Here is a 20,762-nt window from a genome sequence, read left to right as displayed (position 1 = left end):
ATAGCCATACCCAACTTGCTAGGGTGTTTTCCAAGCTTCCAAGAGTGTTTCCAAGTGCTAATCACTCTCCTACTCACTCCCAATGACTGAAATTCAGCAAAACAGCTCTCATTTTTGCTGTAATTTCTGGTCTTTTTGCTGAAAACCCTAATTTCAGCCTTCCTTTCTCAAGTTGAACCATAGGGGAAGCTTTCCCAAGGTTCCCTTCATCCTCTTGAAGACTTTTGTCGCGAAGGATTGCGGCAAATCGAAGATATCAACACTTCTAAAGCTTCAAATGCGAAGGCTTCCGCTTGCAACAACTTCTATGAAGACTGGTAAGCTAATTGGACAATGTGTTGTCATTACTTACTCAGTAGAAGGACAGGACTCCTTGTTTAGCCGCCCTGTGTAGTATTTCTCTTGTCCTATGTGCTCTTGAAGATGTTGCTACCTTGCTTGGTAGAACATAGAGCCAATGGTAGAGAATATGGGCACTGAAGTCGGGCCGGGCATCAAGGCAGCTCCTTGGTGATCTACATCGACATACCATTGTTTTCTAAATGCTGAATTTCATATGCATTGGCATGGAGGATTTGGCAATGGATGCCCGTGAAGCTATGTATTGAATTTCTCCAATAGTAATACAATTTACTCAAGGGAGGGGTCGGCCGTTCCGGCTCATTGTGTGCCTCTTGTCAATTCAGCAATTTACTTCTTGTATTTGAGCAAGTGTCCTTCAAATCTTAGTGTATTTAAGTGTATTGATTAGCATTGTGTTCAACCAAGTTACAGTTCCACGTGTTCTACATGAGGATTTTCTTGTGTTGGGACTGGCTGATATGAATCCCCCTAATTGCAATGGGTAAAAGTCCATCAAACATGTCATGTATGCCTGTATCATTGCTTTTATACAAGCTGTACATGGGCTGTTCTGAATTTTCAGCAAATACCACATCTCTACTGACAAAAATCCTTCGTGTAGTTGGATTATAAAGACGGTATCCTTTGCTTTCATTGCTGTAGTCCACAAAAATGCATTTAATTGCTTTGTCACCTAGCTTTGTTCGAAGTTGTTCTGGCACATGTGCATATGCCAAACACCCAAATGTACGCATATAATCCACTGTTGGCTTTCGGCTATACCAAGCCTCAAATGGTGTTATGGTTTTCAAAGCTTTTGTTGGACACCTGTTCAACACATGAGTTGCACACATTATAGCTTCCATCCAAAATTTGTGAGGCAACTTTTGTGCTTTCACCATGCATCTTGCCATCTCCATGAGAGATCTATTTTTCCTTTCAGCTACACCATTCTGCTGTGGTGTATAAGGCACAGTACATTGGTGTTTGATGCCCTTTTAAAGTATATAATCTTTGAATACATTTGACATGTATTCTCCACCTCTATCTGAGCGGAGTGTTTGGACTTTACATCCACACATATTTTCAGCCATTGCTACAAAGTGTCGAAAGCATGTAAACACATCTACTTTCGCTTTCAAGGGGTAAGCCCAAGCAAACTTGGAGTAGTCATCAATGAATGTGACGAAGTAAAGATGCCCCTCTATGGATGGTGTCCGCATTGGACCACATACATCACTATGTATGAGTTGTAATCTACTTTCAGCTCTAACAGCTCCATCTTTGGGGAATGGTTTTCGTTGCATCTTTCCCAAAATACACCCTTCACATACATGTCTTGGTGGAGACTCAAGAGACGGCATATTATCAACCATATGATGCTACTGCAAAAGCATCAAACTCTGAAAATTTACATGCCCAAAACGAGCATGCCATAGCTCTGCATCATGCATAGCAGGAGTGTGGGCAGCCACTGTATTTGCATCGTAAGTGCGCTTGTCATAGTTGTCCAGCTTATACAAGCCTTTGTATCGTGTTCCAGAAGTGACTATTTCATAACCCTTTGATGGGTCTTTTACCAAACACTTCCCGTCTTCAAATTCAATCTTTAAACCTTGGTCGTTTATGGCTGAGACGGAGAGCAGACTTTTCTTTATCCCTGGAACATACAATACACAAATATTGGCACCATTGGCTGCAATAAGTATGACATTGCCAATTCCCTTTACTAGATATGTGGTATGATCTGCACATGATACAGTGCGGCCTTTTGAAGCATAAACCAAGTGCTGAAATACATCTTTGCATGAAGTGATGTGGCTTGAAGCACCACTATCAAAATACCATGATGCATTCTATCTGTCAGATGCAATGCAAGACATATCAGTGTCTGAAGCACTTGCTGTGCCACTAGTGCATGTGACCAAAAAAGTGTACTCTTCTTGGATTACATTAGAAGTGACCAAAAAAGTGTACTCTTCTGATTGCTGTGCTTTGTCATCAGAAGAGTCTGCTACTGCATTGCCTGCTTCTTTCCTTTTCTCTTTTGCAATCCGCTTCCTCAATTCACTAATGTAGTGTCCAGGCTTATGGTAGTAGTGACATTTGCCCTTCTTTTTGGGTTTGTTTGCATCCCCTTTGTCAGACTTTTCACCACCAGAAGAGGGCTGTCCATGACCAGCCTTGCTAGACTGTTGTCCCCCATGCCTAAAGCTCTTTGCTTTACCTTTATCCTTGGCTGTAAATGCCTTGTCTCCACCACGGTTGCTCGATAAGTTTGCTCTTGTTTGCTCTTCCTGCAAGAGTAAACCCACCAGCTCTTCAAAAGTGACGGGATCACCACCTCCTCTCATTGAGAGGTTGAGAGAGGTGTGAAAGCCCAAGTAGGAAGGCGGTAAAGAATGAAGAGTGTTGGTGACCATCTGTCTGTCTAGGATGACCTCATCAATGTTGAGCAATTGTTCCTGCAAATCTTTCACTTTGGTGAGATGATCTTCCATGGAGTCACCCTCATCCATAGAAAGAAGATCCAATTGCCTCTTCAAGTAGGCAACTCTTGCCTCATTGCGTACCTGATACATTGCTTCCAATGTGTCCCATGCAAGCTTCGATGTCTTGCAAGAACGAATGTGCGGAATAATAGTCCTTTTCACTGAAAGGGCTATCAATGACATGGCCTGTACATCTCTAGAGTCCCATCTCTTCTGCTCTTGTGTGGGAGCAGGTTCTACATGAGCAGCTCTTTGAGCACCTCCCCTTTGAGGCGTGGCTGGTTGTATGGTAAGCGGACGTGTGTCATCACCACACACGATGCCCCAAAGCCCTTTGGCTAACCAGCAAATTACGGATCATGAAACTCCAGAGGGAGTAGTTAGATCCATCCAGCTTGTCCTCCTAGGTGAGCAAACCAAATACATCTTTAGCATTCTGTGCCATGTCAACAAAAATATACCTTCAAGCAAACCAAGCACCAATGTGCACTGGCAGGTAACCAAATGTCATGTGCAAATGTATGCCTGCAAACCAAAGCAAGTGTAAACCTGCACCAAATTGTCCAATTACACACAATGTGTATACATACGCGACATGTCTGTAATGCCCAATTACATGCTCCAATCTGAAAATCCCTAATTTTTATGCACTCCAATCGCTTCAATGTGCATCTAATTGGCCAATTTTCACAAAAGCCCCAAATTTCTGCAACTAAAAGAGGTTCAATTTGCTGATTTTGACCTCAATTTCGAAAACCCCCAAATTGCAATTTTTCAATTTGGCCTCAAATTGAGAAATCCCCCAAATTACACCTGCACTGCAATTTTCCTTTGAATCTGACTTGCACAAAAGTGTCTGCAAAATCTGCATATGACCTGCACTGGAATGGCTGCAAAGTCTGTATTTGTATTTGGAAGAAAATGTGCAAGAAGAATACCTTTGGGGGCAGCACGTGTGAAGCGGGTGCTAGGCGGGAGCACACAGGCGAAGACAGCCGACGGGCCAGCAGGCTGGCCAAGGCGTGCAGAGGGCGAGGATGGGCGTTGGATGGCGTCGTTGCAGCTGAACAGGTGTCGACGAGGGCGCACAAAGCGGACAGGTGTAGGCGGCGCGCAGAGCGCACTCAGGCCAGGAGGCACGCGTTGGGCGCTGGGCAGGCGTTGGGCCAATCAGAGGCGGGCTCTGGGCACGAAGAGCAGTAGGCGAGCACCAGGACCCGCCGGCGGGCTGTAGTCGTGAGCAGCGACGGCGGGGCGTCTATCAGCGGACCAGAATGGAGCCTCGCATGGGAGTCGACGGCCGGAAGGGAGCAATGAAGACCAGTCAGCCGGAACAAAGCAGTGACGTCGACTCTGGTCGGCCGGAACGGAACGGGCAGCCGTAACGGACTGGGTTTGGGCGGCTGGAATCAAGCGCTGACGGATGGACGTCGGCCGGAACGAAGCGGGTGCGGTGCTGTAGGCGGCCGGAACGGAATGGGAGGCACTGTTGGTACTGGGCGCATTGTCGCCGCCGGCTGGAGAGGGAGGAGCCGCCAGTGGGCTCAGCTGCGGTGGTGGGCTCCCCACTAGTGTCGCCGGCTTCTGGTGGCCGGACGGTGGAGCACCGACGGAATCGACGGACGGACGCAGGCAATCCGGCGACAGAAATTCACAGTCTGTCGACGGAAATTCGCTGCTGCTTCTCCACAGGTAGATTTCCAGGGCCAGCTCCCAGCTCTGATACCAATTGTTGGGTGTTGGACTTACACACTCACACACACAAACCTGCACATTAGGGTTAGGTGCAGGGTAGAGAAGCTCACACACAGAAATGAGAGAGAGAGAGAGAGAGAGAGAGAGAGAGAGAGAGAGAGAGAGAGAGAGCCAAAAGTGTGGTATCCACAAAATGCAAGTCAACACTTGCATGTGTGCCACATCCATATAATATAGAAGTACAAAATATTATATGTTAGAGTGTCCTTTCACACTTGATGTCCAAGGGGAAAAACCAAATGGAAAAAAATACCCTTGGTTAAGCCTGTTCACACATAGCACTACCATAAGTGAGCACATGCCTACATATACTTTGGTGTCCCATTTGGTACGCAATATTTGACAAATTATTGTTTGGATATTTGAGTGGGTCCACTTGTAGAAGGGTGATTTCCTTCTGGGAAACAACCTTGACCTATAGAGAAGAATTTGTTGTAGGTAACCTTGAGTTTGCTTAGATGAACTCTTGGATGCGGACGTACTTTGGTGTTTATTCCGTGACCAGTGTGTTGCCAAAGTGGGAACCCAAGTCTTTAGTGGGGATCCTACTGATTGCAAGCTACCTGGAGTGAACTAGTAGAGGGCGAGGATCGATGGCATGACTTTGATAATACTATGCACTTATCTAATTTTAATTTGCTGGTAGAGTTGTTATGATCGATAGTTCCTTCATGCATCCAAGAATCAAGAAGCTTCGATGAAGGAATTTCGTTAGCCATTTTCTTCGATTGCAATCCGTGTGTGTCACAACCAAGTGCTAGTGGCCACTTTACCCTTGGCTCATGGGCGATTTCTTGGAGTAGCAAGAAGCAGTCAATTGTTGCCTTGTCTTCCACTGAGGCAGAGTATCGGGCTACTTGTGGTGCTGCTTGCGAGGTGGTGTGGCTTAGGAGGTTACTTGGCGAGATTGACCATCATCCAGTGCGACAACCAAAGCTGTATAGCTGTTGCTAGAAACCCGGTCTTCCATGCCCGGACCAAGTATATAGTAGACTTCGACACCACATCTCCTCTCTTGCTCTTCTACAGTTTTCTGCTCTCTGATTTCTATTTCATTTCCGCTGCACATTCCAACACTAAGAGGGTATATCATATAAGGCAGATTAATGTGGTGGGCTAACCTCAAAGTCAATGTCCTTCAGATGGGCGTTAGGTAGGATTGAGAAGGAAATAATCACTTGACTTAATCTTATGTCTAAAGAGGGTCTTGTATGGAGTGTATCAAGGTAGGATTGGGAAGGAAATAATCACTCTTGACTTAATCTTATGTCTAAAGGGAGTCTTATATGGAGCATATCCTGGTCGTATGGGACGCTAGGATCCACTACATGCAGGGTTTCTGGATACATCTATATTCCTATTTGTGGATTTCTAGGCCGAGGGGAAGCGGCTGTTGATTTGAGAAATCAATTATAGGAGGAAGGAAGAACGAGATTGAAGATTGCAAATGCTTGGAGAGTGTTATGTAGTTGCGTAGTATTTGCAGCTATGATTGGGTCTATGTTTTGGGTAAGGCGGTTATGCTTTGCTAGATGCTAGATAAAGCTACTTTTCTGAGAGAGTTCTGAGGATCTTGGCACGTGCACATATATTTTGTAGAAATCTAGATTCACATGAGATTTCACTAATATTGAGATCAACAAGGTTTCCGGATAGATTTTTTCTCCCGAAAAGATTCAGTTTGTATGCCGAAAGAGATTGCTGGTAACCTTAAGAAATCTTTCGGAATATTTGCAAGTTGAGTAGTGACGGATTATAAGACGTACATGGGGTATGTTCTGGTGGTATGGAACGCTAGGATGTATCACATGTGCGGGTTTGCAGGGTTTTGTCAAGGCAAATGTTTAAGCTTTTTTTTTTTTCAGGAAAGAGATCCTTCAATTAGTTAAAGAAAAAACAGCCACAAAGGGCTAGATACAACCACAAAGGGCTACATACAAACTCACCTCATTTAAGGGTGGGAATCAAATGATCATTAGGGGAGGAGATGCTTCTCCTTCGACCAGCCGCTCTGAGAGGAGAAGGCTATCTCATACAAGGGGAGGGGGGAACAACCACACAAGTGGTCTTCTGTAATGCCAAATGGGGTCACCTCCTCTATCTGTGAGGAATGGGCCGGGCCTCCAAAGTCACAAGAAAGCTTCCCACCACTTCCGCATGTGGTCTGAACCTCCATGTAACTTCCCCCACTGACTACAAAGGATGTGAGTGATATCAAGCCATATGCTCCTGATGGTCTCCGCCGGCGACCCAAGGGCCCCCAACACTCAAAGTGCGGGCTGAAATCCGGGCCAACAGGAAATCCTTCCACAGCTCACCACCAGGAAGGAGGCTTTAACAATCAACCTGTCCAGCAGGGCGCGGCTTTGATTAGCTGGATCAATGAGGCCTACCTTCCCTTTGCGACGACGAGGCTGCCCTCCCATCACTTCCGGCCCATGAGAAATTCCAGATCAATCGCTATACCTGGCCAATACATGCCTGAGAAAAGGCCCAGCACGAAGTGATGTACCACATGGTGGCAAGAAGTACCTGGTTCGCCGCCACCACCCTCCCTGCTAGGGAGAGCCTCGCCGAGCTCCAATATAGAAGCTTCTTCCGAATACTTAGACGAAGCGGGGCGGGCTGCTTCTCAGGAGAGAGATCAATGCCAACCTAGCAATTGAGATATCGAACTAGAGTACCCCTTGGGATCCACTGAAAATCCTCAACTAGTCGCCAAGTTGGGGCAGGTGTTGAGCCTACCCAAAAACCACACGACATGTGCCAGTTGATATGTGCTCTTGATGCGCAGCAAAAAACCTCGAAAGCCTCCGCAAATCTCTTTAGATTTCCCACATCTCCTGCGAGGAAAGCTTTTGTGTCGTCTGCAAACTCTAAATCCAACAGCTCCTCCCGCGTGCGGAGGGGAAGACGCAATCCCTAAAGCCTGGTCTCCTGGGCGGAGAGAAAACTACTCATGGCCTCGGCAACGAACAGGAAGAGGTAAGGTGCCAAAGGACAGCCCTCTATAACCGAGCGGGAGAGGGGGAATCTGTCGCCACGGGCTCCTTGAATGAGAACCTAGTTGTGTGAGGCTAAGTCTTGAGACTCCACGAATCCACTCCATGGGGAATCCATCCAGCTCATAGTGCCCTCCAAAAAGCTCCAATTCACCCTATCATAAGCTTTCTCAAAGTCTAGGAGTAGTCTTGTTGCCGCACCCTGGCCAAAGTTGTCGCCTCCCAGAAGGTAAAGATGTTGTCCAGAAGGCTCCTCCGATCCTAAACAAAGCCAGTCTGAGTGTCGTGGATCAAGTCTGAGAGAAGAGAAAGAAGTCTCTTGTTGATGGCCTTTGGCCAAGATCTTATAGGCTGTCCCTAGAAGAGTGATGGGTCTCCACTGTCGGATCTCCAATCTGTCACCACCCTCCCTGGGAATCAAGTAAATCAAGCCCTCTGAGAGCATCTCTGCATGGCACCTATGATCATAATCTCATTGAAGGCAGCTCAAAGGCCACCTTCCATTAGGTTCCAATGGCAAAGAAAGGAGACTGGAAGCCCATCCGCCCCGAGCATTTTCCCCTTGGAAGTGCCGTCACTGCCTCTGCCAACTCCTCAACAGTAATAAATGGTGTCAATAAGAATGGCCGAAGACTCAAGAGAAAGGGGAACCACCTCCCTCGTATGCCGCCAGACCCTCTCGTGTGCTTCCACCACCTGTGGAGATGCTAGGGCACTAGTGAGAAGGGATCGAAAAAAGTCCGTGGCGATGGCTCTCACCCCTTTTTTTTGGGGGGGGGCGGGCGGGGGGGAACCTGAAAAAATAGCTCCATCCTGGCCACACAACTTGTGAATACCGTCTCTCCTCCTGTGGGGGACGGCTATCTCAAAGAAATCCCCTGTGACTCTATCGTCTGCTTGAGTCCAGAAAGAGGCCATAGCATGATATACCTGTATTCCACCCTCCTCTCCTCTATGGATCTAATCTTCGTGCAAGCGGGGGCAAGCTAGCTCTCGATCCACTAGCTATCCGGGGACCTCTCCTAAAGCTACTATAAAGAGGCAAGACTCCTCTCCTACTCCCGGAAACCCTCTCATCGGCTCTGGGCTACCTCTTGCAAGAAACAACTGATCTCCCCTAAGCCCTCATCGAATGTGCGCGCAGCAGAGCCTGAAAGAAAATCCAATCCCACCCATATCTGCTCTATCCTGCTGCAAATCTCGGAGTTCTGAATGAGGCTATCCGAAATTCTCGAGCTCACATGCCTATCATGCCCCCAGGGGTCCTCTAAGGACAAAATAACCGGGGTGTGGTCAGAAAATGAAGTGCCTGCCAGAATATCAATCATACCCCCTCGACTGCAAGCCCACTCATCAACATAAAACCTATCAAGTCTAGAGAGATTGGGGCCAACGCTCCTCCTATCCGATCTCGAGAAGCAAAGGCTCCCAGGGCTATGCCCAAACTCTAGAAGATGCCAAGGGTCCTGTCCCCTGACTGCAAGAATCATCTCCTCCCAGGCTGAGTACTCTGCACCTGAAACTAGGGCCATGCCACCCCCAAGTCTGTCCTCTGTTGCCTCTATCATGTTAAAGTCATTGCCCAAGCACCAAAAGTCAGACTAGGGGAGGGCCTATCATACTGAGCTCCAAAAGAGGGCTCTACCTACATCACCGTTCGGAGCGTAAACGTTGAGGAAGCCAACACTATCCTCTCCAATAGTAATGGTAATCCATTGTGCACGCCCCGGGACGATGACTCCTGAGCCAATCACTGCCGGCAGCAACTATTCATTGACAGATATACACACCCCTCCCTGCGTCCCTAAGGGGCCAAAGGATGGGGACCAGAAAGTGTGACTCCTACCTGCTGGAAGAATCTTCCCGCATCTACGGGTGTGCCCCTCTGAGAGATGATACTCCTGAAGGAAAAGAATGTCTACGGGTTCCCCCACTATGGCCCTCTGAAGCTTGCCACGTAGGACGCCTCATCTATGAAAGCACTGAGGCCCCCCTAAACCTTGAATGTTCCATGAAACAATCCGCATATCAATCTCGGTGTGATGCGCCACTAGCAGAACTGCCCTCCACTCGAAGAGTCTTAGACGAGGGCTTAGACAGGGAATAATCACAATCCGTACGGGAGCGAAGGCGCACCAAGTGGGCACTAATCTGTCCTCCATGTGATGCCACTTTGTATGAGTGCGCGCATATGCATGCTCCGGACTCCATCGATCACAGTAGAGGTATCTGTAAGAGGGGGAAAGAGGTACCGCAGCAAAAGATGCATGAACACAAAAAGCAGCACCTCCAGACTAGAGACTACCATCTCTCCATCTTGGCCTTAATGGGCTGAACCTCCAAGCTCCATCCTAGATAGAGGCCAAAAATGGGTGAGAATGTCAATGATGCGGAGATCATGGGTGGAGATGGTGGGAGAGCTCAACTACCTGACCCTGGATGGCAACTGCTACCAACTCAAGATCCCACTCTGTCCTCGGGGCTGCACTAAAGGGGAAAGAGAGGATCATGGTGCCATTATCTAGCGTAGAGGGCCTGGAGTGGTGAAAAACCGCACATACCCAAACAGAAGCTACTGTCTCCAAAAACATGTCGGTCCCTTCCATCGGCAAACACTGGAACAAACTGTAGTCCACAAACTGTCCCAGGATCCGGGGGACACCCCCTGGGGACTCTGGTGGGAGAGCCCTCACCGGGGAGGCAGCAATGGTCATCTCGACCGGCTTAGAGAATCAGTGAATCAAGCAATGGATTGATCCCGCCGGCTCCCTCCGCTCCGCGTCAGGGGCTGCTGGGGGGGGGGGGGGGGGGGGGGGGGGGGCGACAAGAGTGCTCTAGAGAGACAGAAAGATGGGGGAGGGAGGGCTCGGATGATAAAGGCGGGGCGGAGTGCGTTGTGGTGGGTATAGTCAGTGTTGAGACTAGGGTAGGAGGGGTGGGAGGAGGTAGGGGAGGTGGCAAGAGAGGGCGGAGGGGCGTAGAGGCCGAGGAGGGGTGCTCCTATGAAGGATCCATCAGAAAGGAAAGCTGAGGGGAGGGATATATCAGGGGGCTTGGAGAGGTCAGCTCGCCTCTCAAAACACTAGGGGTCGGAGGGGGAGGGGCAATTGTTGGGTGTTGGACTCACACACTCACACACACAAACCTGCACATTAGGGTTAGGTGCAGGGTAGAGAAGCTCACACACAGAAATGAGAGAGAGAGAAAGAGAGAGAGCCAAAAGTGTGGTATCCACAAAATGCAAGTCAACCCTTGCATGTGTGCCACATCCATATAATATAGAAGTACAAAATATTATATGTTAAGAGTGTCCTTTCACACTTGATGTCCAAGGGGAAAAACCACATGGGAAAAAGTGCCCTTGGTTAAGCCCTGTTCACACATAGCACTACCATAAGTGAGCATATGCCTATAAATCCCCCCTTTAGTGGAAGTGTGAACCTGTACAAGGGTAGCAGATCACTCTCTATATGAGAGTAAGCCCAAAGCTTTGCGGAAAGCTTCAAACTTTTCTCGATGTAAAAGCTTTTGTGAATAGATCTACAACATTATCCTGTGTAGGGCAATAAGATAAACTGATCTCCCCTGCATGTAGCCTCTCTCTGACATAGTGATAATAAATCCCTATGTGCTTGGTACGTGCATGAAATACTGGATTTCGTGCCATGGCCATAGCACTCTGGCTATCAGTGAGAATGGTGGTGGGTGTCTGCTGACACTCACGAAGATCAGCCAATAGTCTCCTCAACCATACACAATCTACTGTAGCTGTAAAGACTGCCCTGTACTCAGCCTCACAAGTAGATGTAGCAACAGTGGGTTGCTTTTTACTCAACCAAGATATGCATGAGCTGCCAAGAAAAAAACAATTCCCACTGGTGGATTGCCTGGTATCATAATCACCAGCCCAATCTGAATCACTATATGCATAAAGCTGCAAGCTGCCCCCCCTGGGATAGAACAAACCAAGATCCAAGGTACCCTTAAGATATCGAAAAATGCATTTGACTGCTTGCCAATGCTTTGTGCCTGGGCTGTGCATGAATTTGCTCAACAAAGACACCCCAAAAGATATGTCTGGCCTCGTGTTACACAAGTAAATGAGGCATCCCACTGCCTGGCTATAAAGGCCGGCCTCAAAAGGCTCTCCAATATCATGCATAGTAAGCCGTACACCTGGTTCTACCGGAGTAGAAATGGGCTTACATTCATCCATGTGAAACCTTTTTAGCAAACTTTGTATGTACTTAGTTTGCTGCATAACAATGCCATCATCTGTATGCATAAACTGTATGCCGAGATAGTAGTGTAAAGGCCCCAAATCTGACATATCAAATTCAGCTTTCAAATCAGATTTGAAATCTGAAATTTGTGCTTTGCTTGTACCTGTAATGAGCATGTCATCTACATACAAGATGACTATGAGAATATCGGCATCGGTTTTCTTCACATACAATGTGCTTTCAGCTGGACTATTCTCATAACCTTGGCTGGTTAGATGAGCATGTATCTTATCATACCAAGCTCTTGGAGCTTGCTTTAACCCATACAATGCTTTGTGCAACCTGCATACTTTATGTTCCTCACCAGGAACTACAAAACCAATGGGTTGATTTACATATACTTCCTCCTGTAAATCCCCATTTAAGAATGCAGTTTTGATATCCAATTGATGCACTTTTCATCCTTTATGGGCAGCCAATGCAATCACAGATCTTATTGTGGTCATTCTCGAAGTAGGAGCAAAAGTCTCCTCATAATCTATTCCCTTTTTTTGGGAGTAGCCTTTAGCCACAAGTCTTGCTTTGTTATAATCCTTGAATGCATTTGACATGTATTCTCCACCTCTATCTGAGCGGAGTGTTTGGACTTTACATGCACACATATTTTCAGCCATTGCTACAAAGTGTCGAAAGCATGGAAACACATCTGCTTTCGCTTTCAAAGGGTAAGCCCAAGCAAACCTGGAGTAGTCATCAATGAATGTGACAAAGTAAAGATGCCCCCCTATGGATGGTGTCTGCATTGGACCACATACATCACTATGTATGAGCTGTAATTTACTTTCAGCTCTAACAGCTCCATCTTTGGGGAATGGTTTCCGTTGCATCTTTCCCAAATACACCCCTCACATACATGTCTTGGCGGAGACTCAAGAGGCGGCATATTATCAACCATATGATGCTTCTGCAAAAGCATCAAACTCTGAAAATTTACATGCCCAAAACGAGCATGCCATAGCTCTGCATCATGCATAGCAGGAGTGTGGGCAGCCACTGTATTTGCATCATAAGTGCGCTTGTCATAGCTGTCCAGCTTATACAAGCCTTTGTATCGTGTTCCAGAAGTGACTATTTCATAACCCTTTGATGGGTCTTTTACCAAACACTTCCCGTCTTCAAATTCAACCTTGAAACCTTGGTCGTTTATGGCTGAGACGGAGAGCAGATTTTTCTTTATCCCTGGAACATACAATACATTTTTCATACATATATTGGCACCATTGGCTGCAATAAGTATGACATTACCAATTCCCTTTACTGGATATGTGATATGATCTGCACATGATACAGTGCGGCCATTTGAAGCATAAACCAAGTGCTGAAATACATCTTTGCATGAAGTGATGTGGCTCGAAGCACCACTATCAAAATACCATGATGCATTCTGTCTGTCAGATGCAATGCAAGACATATCATTGTCCGAAGCACTTGGTGTGTCACTAGTGCATGTGACCAAAAAAGTATACTCTTCCTGGATTACATTAGCTGATTACTGTGCTTTGTCATCCGAAGAGTCTGCTACTGCATTGCCTGCTTCTTTCTTTTTCTCTTTTGCAATCCTTTTCCTACATTCACTGATGTAGTGTCCAGGCTTATGGCAGTAGTGACATTTGCCCTTCTTTTTGGGCTTGTTTGCATCCCCTTTGTCAGACTTTTCACCACTAGAAGAGGGCTGTCCATGACCAGCCTTGCTAGACTGTTGTCCCCCATGCTTAAAGCTCTTTGCTTTACCCTTATCCTTGGCTGTAAATGCCTTTTCTCCACCACGGTTGCTTGATATGTTTGCTCTTGTTTGCTCTTCCTGCAAGAGTAAACCCACCAGCTCTTCAAAAGTGACGGGATCACCACCTCCTCTCATTGAGAGGTTGAGAGAGGTGTGAAAACCCAAGTAGGAAGGCAGTAAAGAATGAAGAGTGTTGGTGACCATCTGTCTGTCTAGGATAACCTCATCAATGTTGAGCAATTGTTCCTGCAAATCTTTCACTTTGGTGAGATGATCTGCCATGGAGTCACCCTCATCCATAGAGAGAAGATTCAATTGCCTCTTCAAGTAGGCAACTCTTGCCTCGTTGCGTACCTGATACATTGCTTCCAATGTGTCCCATGCAAGCTTCGATGTCTTGCATGAACGAATGTGCGGAATAATAGTCCTTTTCACTGAAAGGGCTATCAATGACATGGCCTGTGCATCTCTAGAGTCCCATCTCTTCTGCTCTTGTGTGGGAGCAGGATCTACATCAGGAGCTCTTTGAGCACCTCCCCTTTTGAGGCGTGGCTGGCTGTATGGTAAGTGGGCGTGTGTCATCACCACACACGATGCCCCAAAGCCCTTTGGCTACCAGCAAATTACGGATCATAAAACTCCAGAGGGAGTAGTTAGATCCATCCAGCTTGTCCTCCTGGGTGAGCACACCAAATACATCTGCTCCGTCTCGACCGGCACCAGTCGACTGCAGGCACCCGCGTTGGTCAAAGGCCGCCGGCGCACCTTCCCGACTATTCAAAAGCGCCGTACTCGCTTGTGTCTCCCGCTTCTGGCTCGCCCGACATCAACGCCCGCCCGACTCCAGCGACTAGCTCGTTACCTGCATGGTGCAGCTAGCCTTCGCCTGTGCCATCAGCTCCGTAAGCTTCAACCCCAGCTCCCCATCGGCTGCCCACAGCCATCCGCCTTCTCCACCTCCAACAACTCCCTCCAACGTCTCCACCTGCAACAACTAGTCACCTGCAACGACTTCCTCCATTGCCCAAGTTCTTTGTCACGTACGTATACACATTGTGTGTAATTGGACAATTTGGTGCAGGTTTACACTTGCTTTGATTTGCAGGCATACATTTGCACAGGACATTTGGTTGCCTGGCAGTGCACATTGGTGCTTGGTTTGCTTGCAGATATATTTTGTTGACATGAGCGAGCAAGCCGGCGGGTCGAGACGGCCTGAACGGAGACGTCGGCCGGCGGCTGCTGTGACGGAGCGCAAGGCGCCGACCGGAACGGAGACGCCGGACGGGAGCAGACGGCGACTGGAACGGAGGCGTGGACGGAAGTGGTCGGCCGGAACAGAACGGCAGGTTGAGACGACGCTGGCCGGCGGCAACCAAGGCCGACGGGAGCACGTGCGGATCGTTGACGGGCCAGGCCGGGCCGGGACGGAGGTGACAAAGCTCCCAAGCGCCGATGGACGGGCAGGCGGTGCAGCTGGGACGCCGGCTGAGGAGTGGCGCCGCCCGCGAGGCTGGGCGGTGGTGGTGGGCTCCCCACTAGTGCCGCCCGTTTCTGGCGGCCGGACGGTGGAGCAGCGACGGACCTGTCGGACGGACGTCGACGGAAATTCGCAATCGACGGAAAACCACGTCGACGAAAATTTGCAGTTTTTTCTGCAGATTCTGCACAGCCACCACTCAAGGGCCAGCTCCCAACTCTGATACCAAATGTTGGGTGTTGGACTCACACACTCACACACACAAACCTGCACATTAGGGTTAGGTGCAGGATAGAGAAGCTCACACACAGAAATGAGAGAGAGAGAGAGAGAGAGAGAGCCAAAAGTGTGGTATCCACAAAATGCAAGTCAACCCTTGCATGTGTGCCACATCCTATGTGTGAACAGGGCTTAACCAAGGGCACTTTTTCCCATGTGGTTTTTCCCCTTGGACATCAAGTGTGAAAGGACACTCTAACATATAATATAGAAGTACAAAAGGGATCTCAACAAGGGATCAGCAGCCATACTGGTGGGGCTGGAGGGACCCGCTTGAGGACTAGAGAGGGTGCGTCACCAACAGAAAAATGATGAGATAAATGCTCATAACGGTTCTCTGACAAAACCGAATCCTCTTGAGATCTGCTAGCCTGGCGCGCACGGCGGCGGTGTTCGGCTCTAGTGGTTGTCTGGCAGTCCGGGCGTGGTCCAACCGTCCACCACTCGCCGTCTGTTGGGTCACCCAAAGTCGGGGTTTGGTGCTCTGCTGCCTGAGGGCCGGCCTCTCTCTCTACCCCCTGGTGAGGGTTAGCACAAGAACTCGGGGGAGGAACCACCGAAGGCGGTCTCCTGGACTGCCGCCGAGGGCAAGCTCTAGCTAAATGACCCATCTATCTGCAAATGGAGCATTGGCTTGGAAGGCCAGAATACTCCACTTGCTGCATGACTCGGTCTAACGTCAATGGCGAGTTGAAACTCCACCTAGTAGTATCCACGCCCCAAAGGATGAATATTGGTGATCTTTGCAAGTTCGCCGATGAGACTGGCCTGAAAAGGATCCCTAAGTTGTCCACACAGGGCGGCTACCAACAATTTTGTAGACCAAGGTGGAGGCCTCAAGTGAGGCAACAGTCATGGCAAGAATCTGTAGATCCGCTTCGGAGAAGGTAATGCAAACAACAGCGGCTTCAGTCGGGGATGACGGAGCGGCTGCCATGTAGTCCTCCTAAGGGTAAGACCAGAATGGGCCGAAGCTTGCCGAATAAAGCTGAAACCCCCAAAAGCCAGAAAGCACCAACCTACACGGGAGGAGAGAGAGGAGAGGAATGGGGAAACGAAGAGGGAACGAAAAAGAAAAAGGGGGGCGGGAAGAAAAAAAAAAATGAAAAATGAAAAGAAAAGAAAGAAAGAAAAGGGGGTGGGGGGCCGTCATCAAAAAGAAGAGGCGGGCAAAAGCCGGACAGAGGGAGTAGCGAACCCCGCCCGGGGGGGGGGGGGGGGGGGGTGGGGGCAGCAGATCAAAGAGAGGGAGGGGGGGAGGTGGGCAGCGAAGCGATGAAAGGGGGGATGCAAGCAGTGAAGCTAAGAAGGGGGGGGGGGGAGGCAGGCGGGCAGCAAAGCCAAGAATGGAGGCGGGCAGCGAAGCAAGGAAAGGGGGGGGGGGGAGGGCGCAGGCGACGCGGGCGACAGGGGGGGGGATCTAATGGGAGCTTGTGCGACGACTCACACCTTCCGCACCAAGAAAAGTTTTTCAGCACATCACTTTTGACACGAAATGTTTAAGCTTCTAATGGGATGGTTATCCAGAACTCAAGATTGATGCCTAGTTCATGGGGTGAGTCCACCAGCCTCTGATATGGCAGACGTCCAATTCATTAGCCACACCTTTGATGCGGCATATGTACGGTTTACGGGCCATGCTTCTGATGAGGCTAATGTCCAAGCTACCAGCTTTTATGGCTGTTATCCAGAGTTGTGTAGTGAGGTATTGACTAGTGGGATTATATTAGTTTGACCCACTTCCAATAGAGAGTGTTAATGTTGATAGATTTCACTTGCATCTTGATTTTTTGGATACTTAAGGCAATCAAAGTTTGATTGAGATAGGTTCCTACTCATGATGATTGTTTTTAGTCTGTCAAGCAACAAAGAGGATACATCAGTTCTCGTGGAACATTGCACATGTTCAGCACCGAGAGATCGTTTGATTGGTCAGCATCTCCCTATGATAATACTGAACATGTTATGTTTGGTATGGGTGTCAACCCAAGTTCCCCTGAAAATTAGAACTTGAAGATGTAGTTCTAGGTGGTCCTTCACAGTTGTGCATTTGACAAATGATATGGTACAGTAGGAGAGTTATATCATGGGTGTTTTAGCTTGGACACTGTCTTGATAGGGACACTTTCAAAGGTGATTTATGACGAGAGTGTTCAGATATCTAATAGTTTTGTGGTTCTCAAAGAGGGAAGGTATTTTTATCCCCTGGGTACGAGGAATTGCACAATCCTGATAGGATAGGTAATTTGATTGGCTATGACAATTGTCCCTATGATGTCAGATTATCCAATTCCTCAGGAGTTGGATTGAGGGACTGTGTTCCTCACGACTCTAGTTTGAATTGGTCTATTTTAGTTCCACTAAAATAGTTGTAGGGACAGTGGTGGCTGCAGATTTAGTTAGTTCCTATGGCAGAGTTATGAGTGGAAAGTGCATGAATGGTGAACAGATTATGGAGTCAGTTGTCAGATGTAGTTTGTGTTTCCCCCGTCTTTTTCCAAGACTAGGAATATCTTCGACTTGGGAGCCAGTTGCTAGTTTACTGCATAGGTTTCCCAATTTTCTTTCTTGGACGGATTTTGTTTCCAAGAGTGGAAACATGTGAGGAGGGGAAGTATGTTACGTACCTAGTACTAGTCTTTAGGATTAGTGGTCTAATCCAACATGATTAGGGGAGTCGAATTAGAGGAAGTAGGCTGATATAGGTGGCTAAGGCTCATGGTTAATAATACCAAGTATATTGGCTATTTATGACTGAACAGTTAATTATGGCAGCAGTAGCCACTATATAAGTGAGACTTGGGTTACTATTGTTCACATAGAGTAATTCACTCGATGGTCTCTAATGGACTCGGGAACATGATTAGATTCGACGGATCACAGTCATGCCAAAGGCCTCAGTAGGAAAGCACTGGTGGGTATACCAGTGCTGACTGGCATGGTTCGTGGGATTAGAGCCTTGGCCTTTGGCTTGGGGGGGGGGGGGGGGGGGGGGGTGGGGTTGCGGACGCGAACCTATGGTTGGGTGGTAAGCTAGCTTGCAAACCTCTTAGGGGGTCTGTACTAATCACTCATGTTTTGCGTTAAGGAGATCCCTGGCCTTAGCTGGTCCATGCCAAAGATGTAACAAGCAAGGCCCATCCAGGCCGCCCAAAGGTGATGTTGCCTGTGGGATGTGTGGGGAGATTTGTCAAACCAGCCTAATACATAATTAGCAGATTCCTAGGTTCTTTATTGTCACAACAGGCACACTATTTAAGGCAACAATATAAAATGGACTGAAAACGGGAAAAATCACCTTTTCTTGGATCTGCGCTGTATACACCGTCCACATCTGTCCAGATTGTGATTTGCCCGGCTCTGAACAGAGCGCCAAAAATGGCTGCTGAGAAATCGCTACCGTCTCGCTTCAGAGTGGTTGGAACATTATCTGGAGTACTTGCAATGAACCCTGTTATAATTATGGTGTCGGCCGGATTGCGGACATACCAAGCATTAAGCCTTTCATCTGAGGCTTCGAAATCAGGATCTACTTGATTCGAAGAGGTTGGATTGACAATAAGAACCTCCCTTGCATCCATCCAACTGCAAGTCGAACCCCTCTGCAAAGAAAAGTATCGAAAACATTATCCAGTTTTGTATGAAGACCATAGCAGCCCAGACACCACCATTGCTGCAGTAGGGATTCCATAACAATTGCACAATTATTATTATATCTCAGTAAAATTTTGAAAAAAATATCTGTAATGGCCATGTGCATTATACCTTCCGTACTGTGGCAGCAAGCAATTGAGCCGACCAAAGTTCACCATGCCCAACAATGAAGTCTGAGAAGGATTCAGTGCAATGTCCAGCTACACAATGATAAAAGGGCAAGCCTCAGCCACACAACCAAACTTTGAATTGTTCACACAAGATGAAAACAAAGGCACTGAATTGAATTACAAAGTAAATGTATTTTTCAAGCACACTCGATTCTTATTCTTAAAACAGAAAAAGCAGGAAAAGGATATTCTACTCTGTAGCAAGCTTTAGCAGAACAACCTAATAATGGCACGCACAGACTGCCACAGCATACACATACTGTCTAAGGCTGGATACACAATTGCCCCCACCATGGGTGGCCAGTGTGTTGAACAACCAAGATAGCCCGTCCATCATGCACAGGCAGGCCCCTACCAACAGGCTCACTGTTGTTTGTTACAAGCTTTGCACGATTCTCCCTGCCCAAAAAACAATGGACAGGCACGCTTGCCAATCCATCATGCACTGCGAGTGCACTGATCTGTAACCAGCATAACACAATTCTCCCCTCTCATGGAACGGGCAGGAACTTAGACAGGTTATCTTGCTTGTCTCATTCATGAGATGCCTGGATTGGCCCCTACCAACGGTGGGCGCACTGATGTCTGTGACCCATAGTCACCAGAAACGGGAAACGGGGACAAGACCGGCACCCCCCTAAAACATGAACCAGTAGATGTATAGGAAACGAAAACGGCCAGGAAATGGCATGTAAACTAATTATTTAACAAAAACGAATAATTCAAACTTAGTAAGACTTAATTAAATTAGCATAAACGAGCACACATTCAACTAATGCCTCCCCAACCTAGAAAAAATCATAGCTTGTGATCGACAAAGGCTATTGAAAATTCGTCACCATAGGTGAGTGCCCATGTGATGCTTGCCTAAAGATGCAAGTAAATGAGGAAAGAAAGAGGGAGGGAGGGACGGAGGGAGGGAGGGACGGTGCCTTTCCTTGGGGCATCGTCTACCTTGCACACATGAGAGATGGCGAGAGATGCCTCTGAAACACAGCGTTGAAGCGGTGAGGAAGAGATGACGGAAACCGAAAAAACTGCAATGTGTACGTGGTACGCGACGTTTAATTGGTGTCATAATAACGTTTAGATTAAGGTTCCACCTTAATAAAATAAAGTTTTACACGATGTCTCTTGCTTGGTTAATTAATGAATTCGATTTTTTCATCATTATCAGCCCCTAATTCAGAGTAAAAAAAAGAAAGGAGACCTCATGCTCAAGTTGCTTTGCTTGTTAAATTTAGGGTACAAGTTACACTGCAAATGCATCTTCCAAACTTGGAAGTCATGAATTTTTATTAAAAGTTCGATAAAAAACGTTTTTAATAAAGTTCAATAAAAAAACGTTTTTTTTTAACATAACACAAAAGTTCAATAAAATGTTTATGTGTTACATTTATAAAAAAACATAACACAAAAGTTCAATAAAACGTTTTCTTAATGAACTTTTAATTAAAAAACACTGTTTCAAGAAAACAAAGGCTGTTTCCATACATTATATAAAAACGTACAGCAGCATGAACTTTCAATAAAATATAACGTGGAGTTTCAAGCCGTTTCAGCCCTTTTTTGACTAATCTTA

At 47.3% G+C, this 20,762-nt stretch overlaps 1 protein-coding gene across 1 annotated transcript in view; it reads right to left on the bottom strand.

Moving 5' to 3' along the window:
* LOC147613850 (bifunctional aspartokinase/homoserine dehydrogenase 1, chloroplastic-like) overlaps nt 1–20,762 on the bottom strand; it is an 80,549-nt gene that overhangs the window by 32,973 nt on the left and 26,814 nt on the right. The window contains exons 4-5 of the mRNA XM_086781826.1: nt 19,122–19,210; nt 18,655–18,958 (exon numbers count right to left, since the gene is read on the bottom strand). Coding sequence (XP_086637952.1) covers nt 18,655–18,958; nt 19,122–19,210 — 393 coding nt within the window. The remainder of the gene's footprint in view (nt 1–18,654; nt 18,959–19,121; nt 19,211–20,762) is intronic.

This window comes from Cibotium barometz, chromosome 43 (assembly GCF_041138505.1).
Source record: "Cibotium barometz isolate CiBa-2024 chromosome 43, ASM4113850v1, whole genome shotgun sequence".
NCBI classification, from domain to species: Eukaryota; Viridiplantae; Streptophyta; class Polypodiopsida; order Cyatheales; family Cibotiaceae; genus Cibotium; species Cibotium barometz.
Note: the sequence above shows the minus strand (reverse complement) of the source record. Positions and strands in the feature narration are given on the sequence as shown.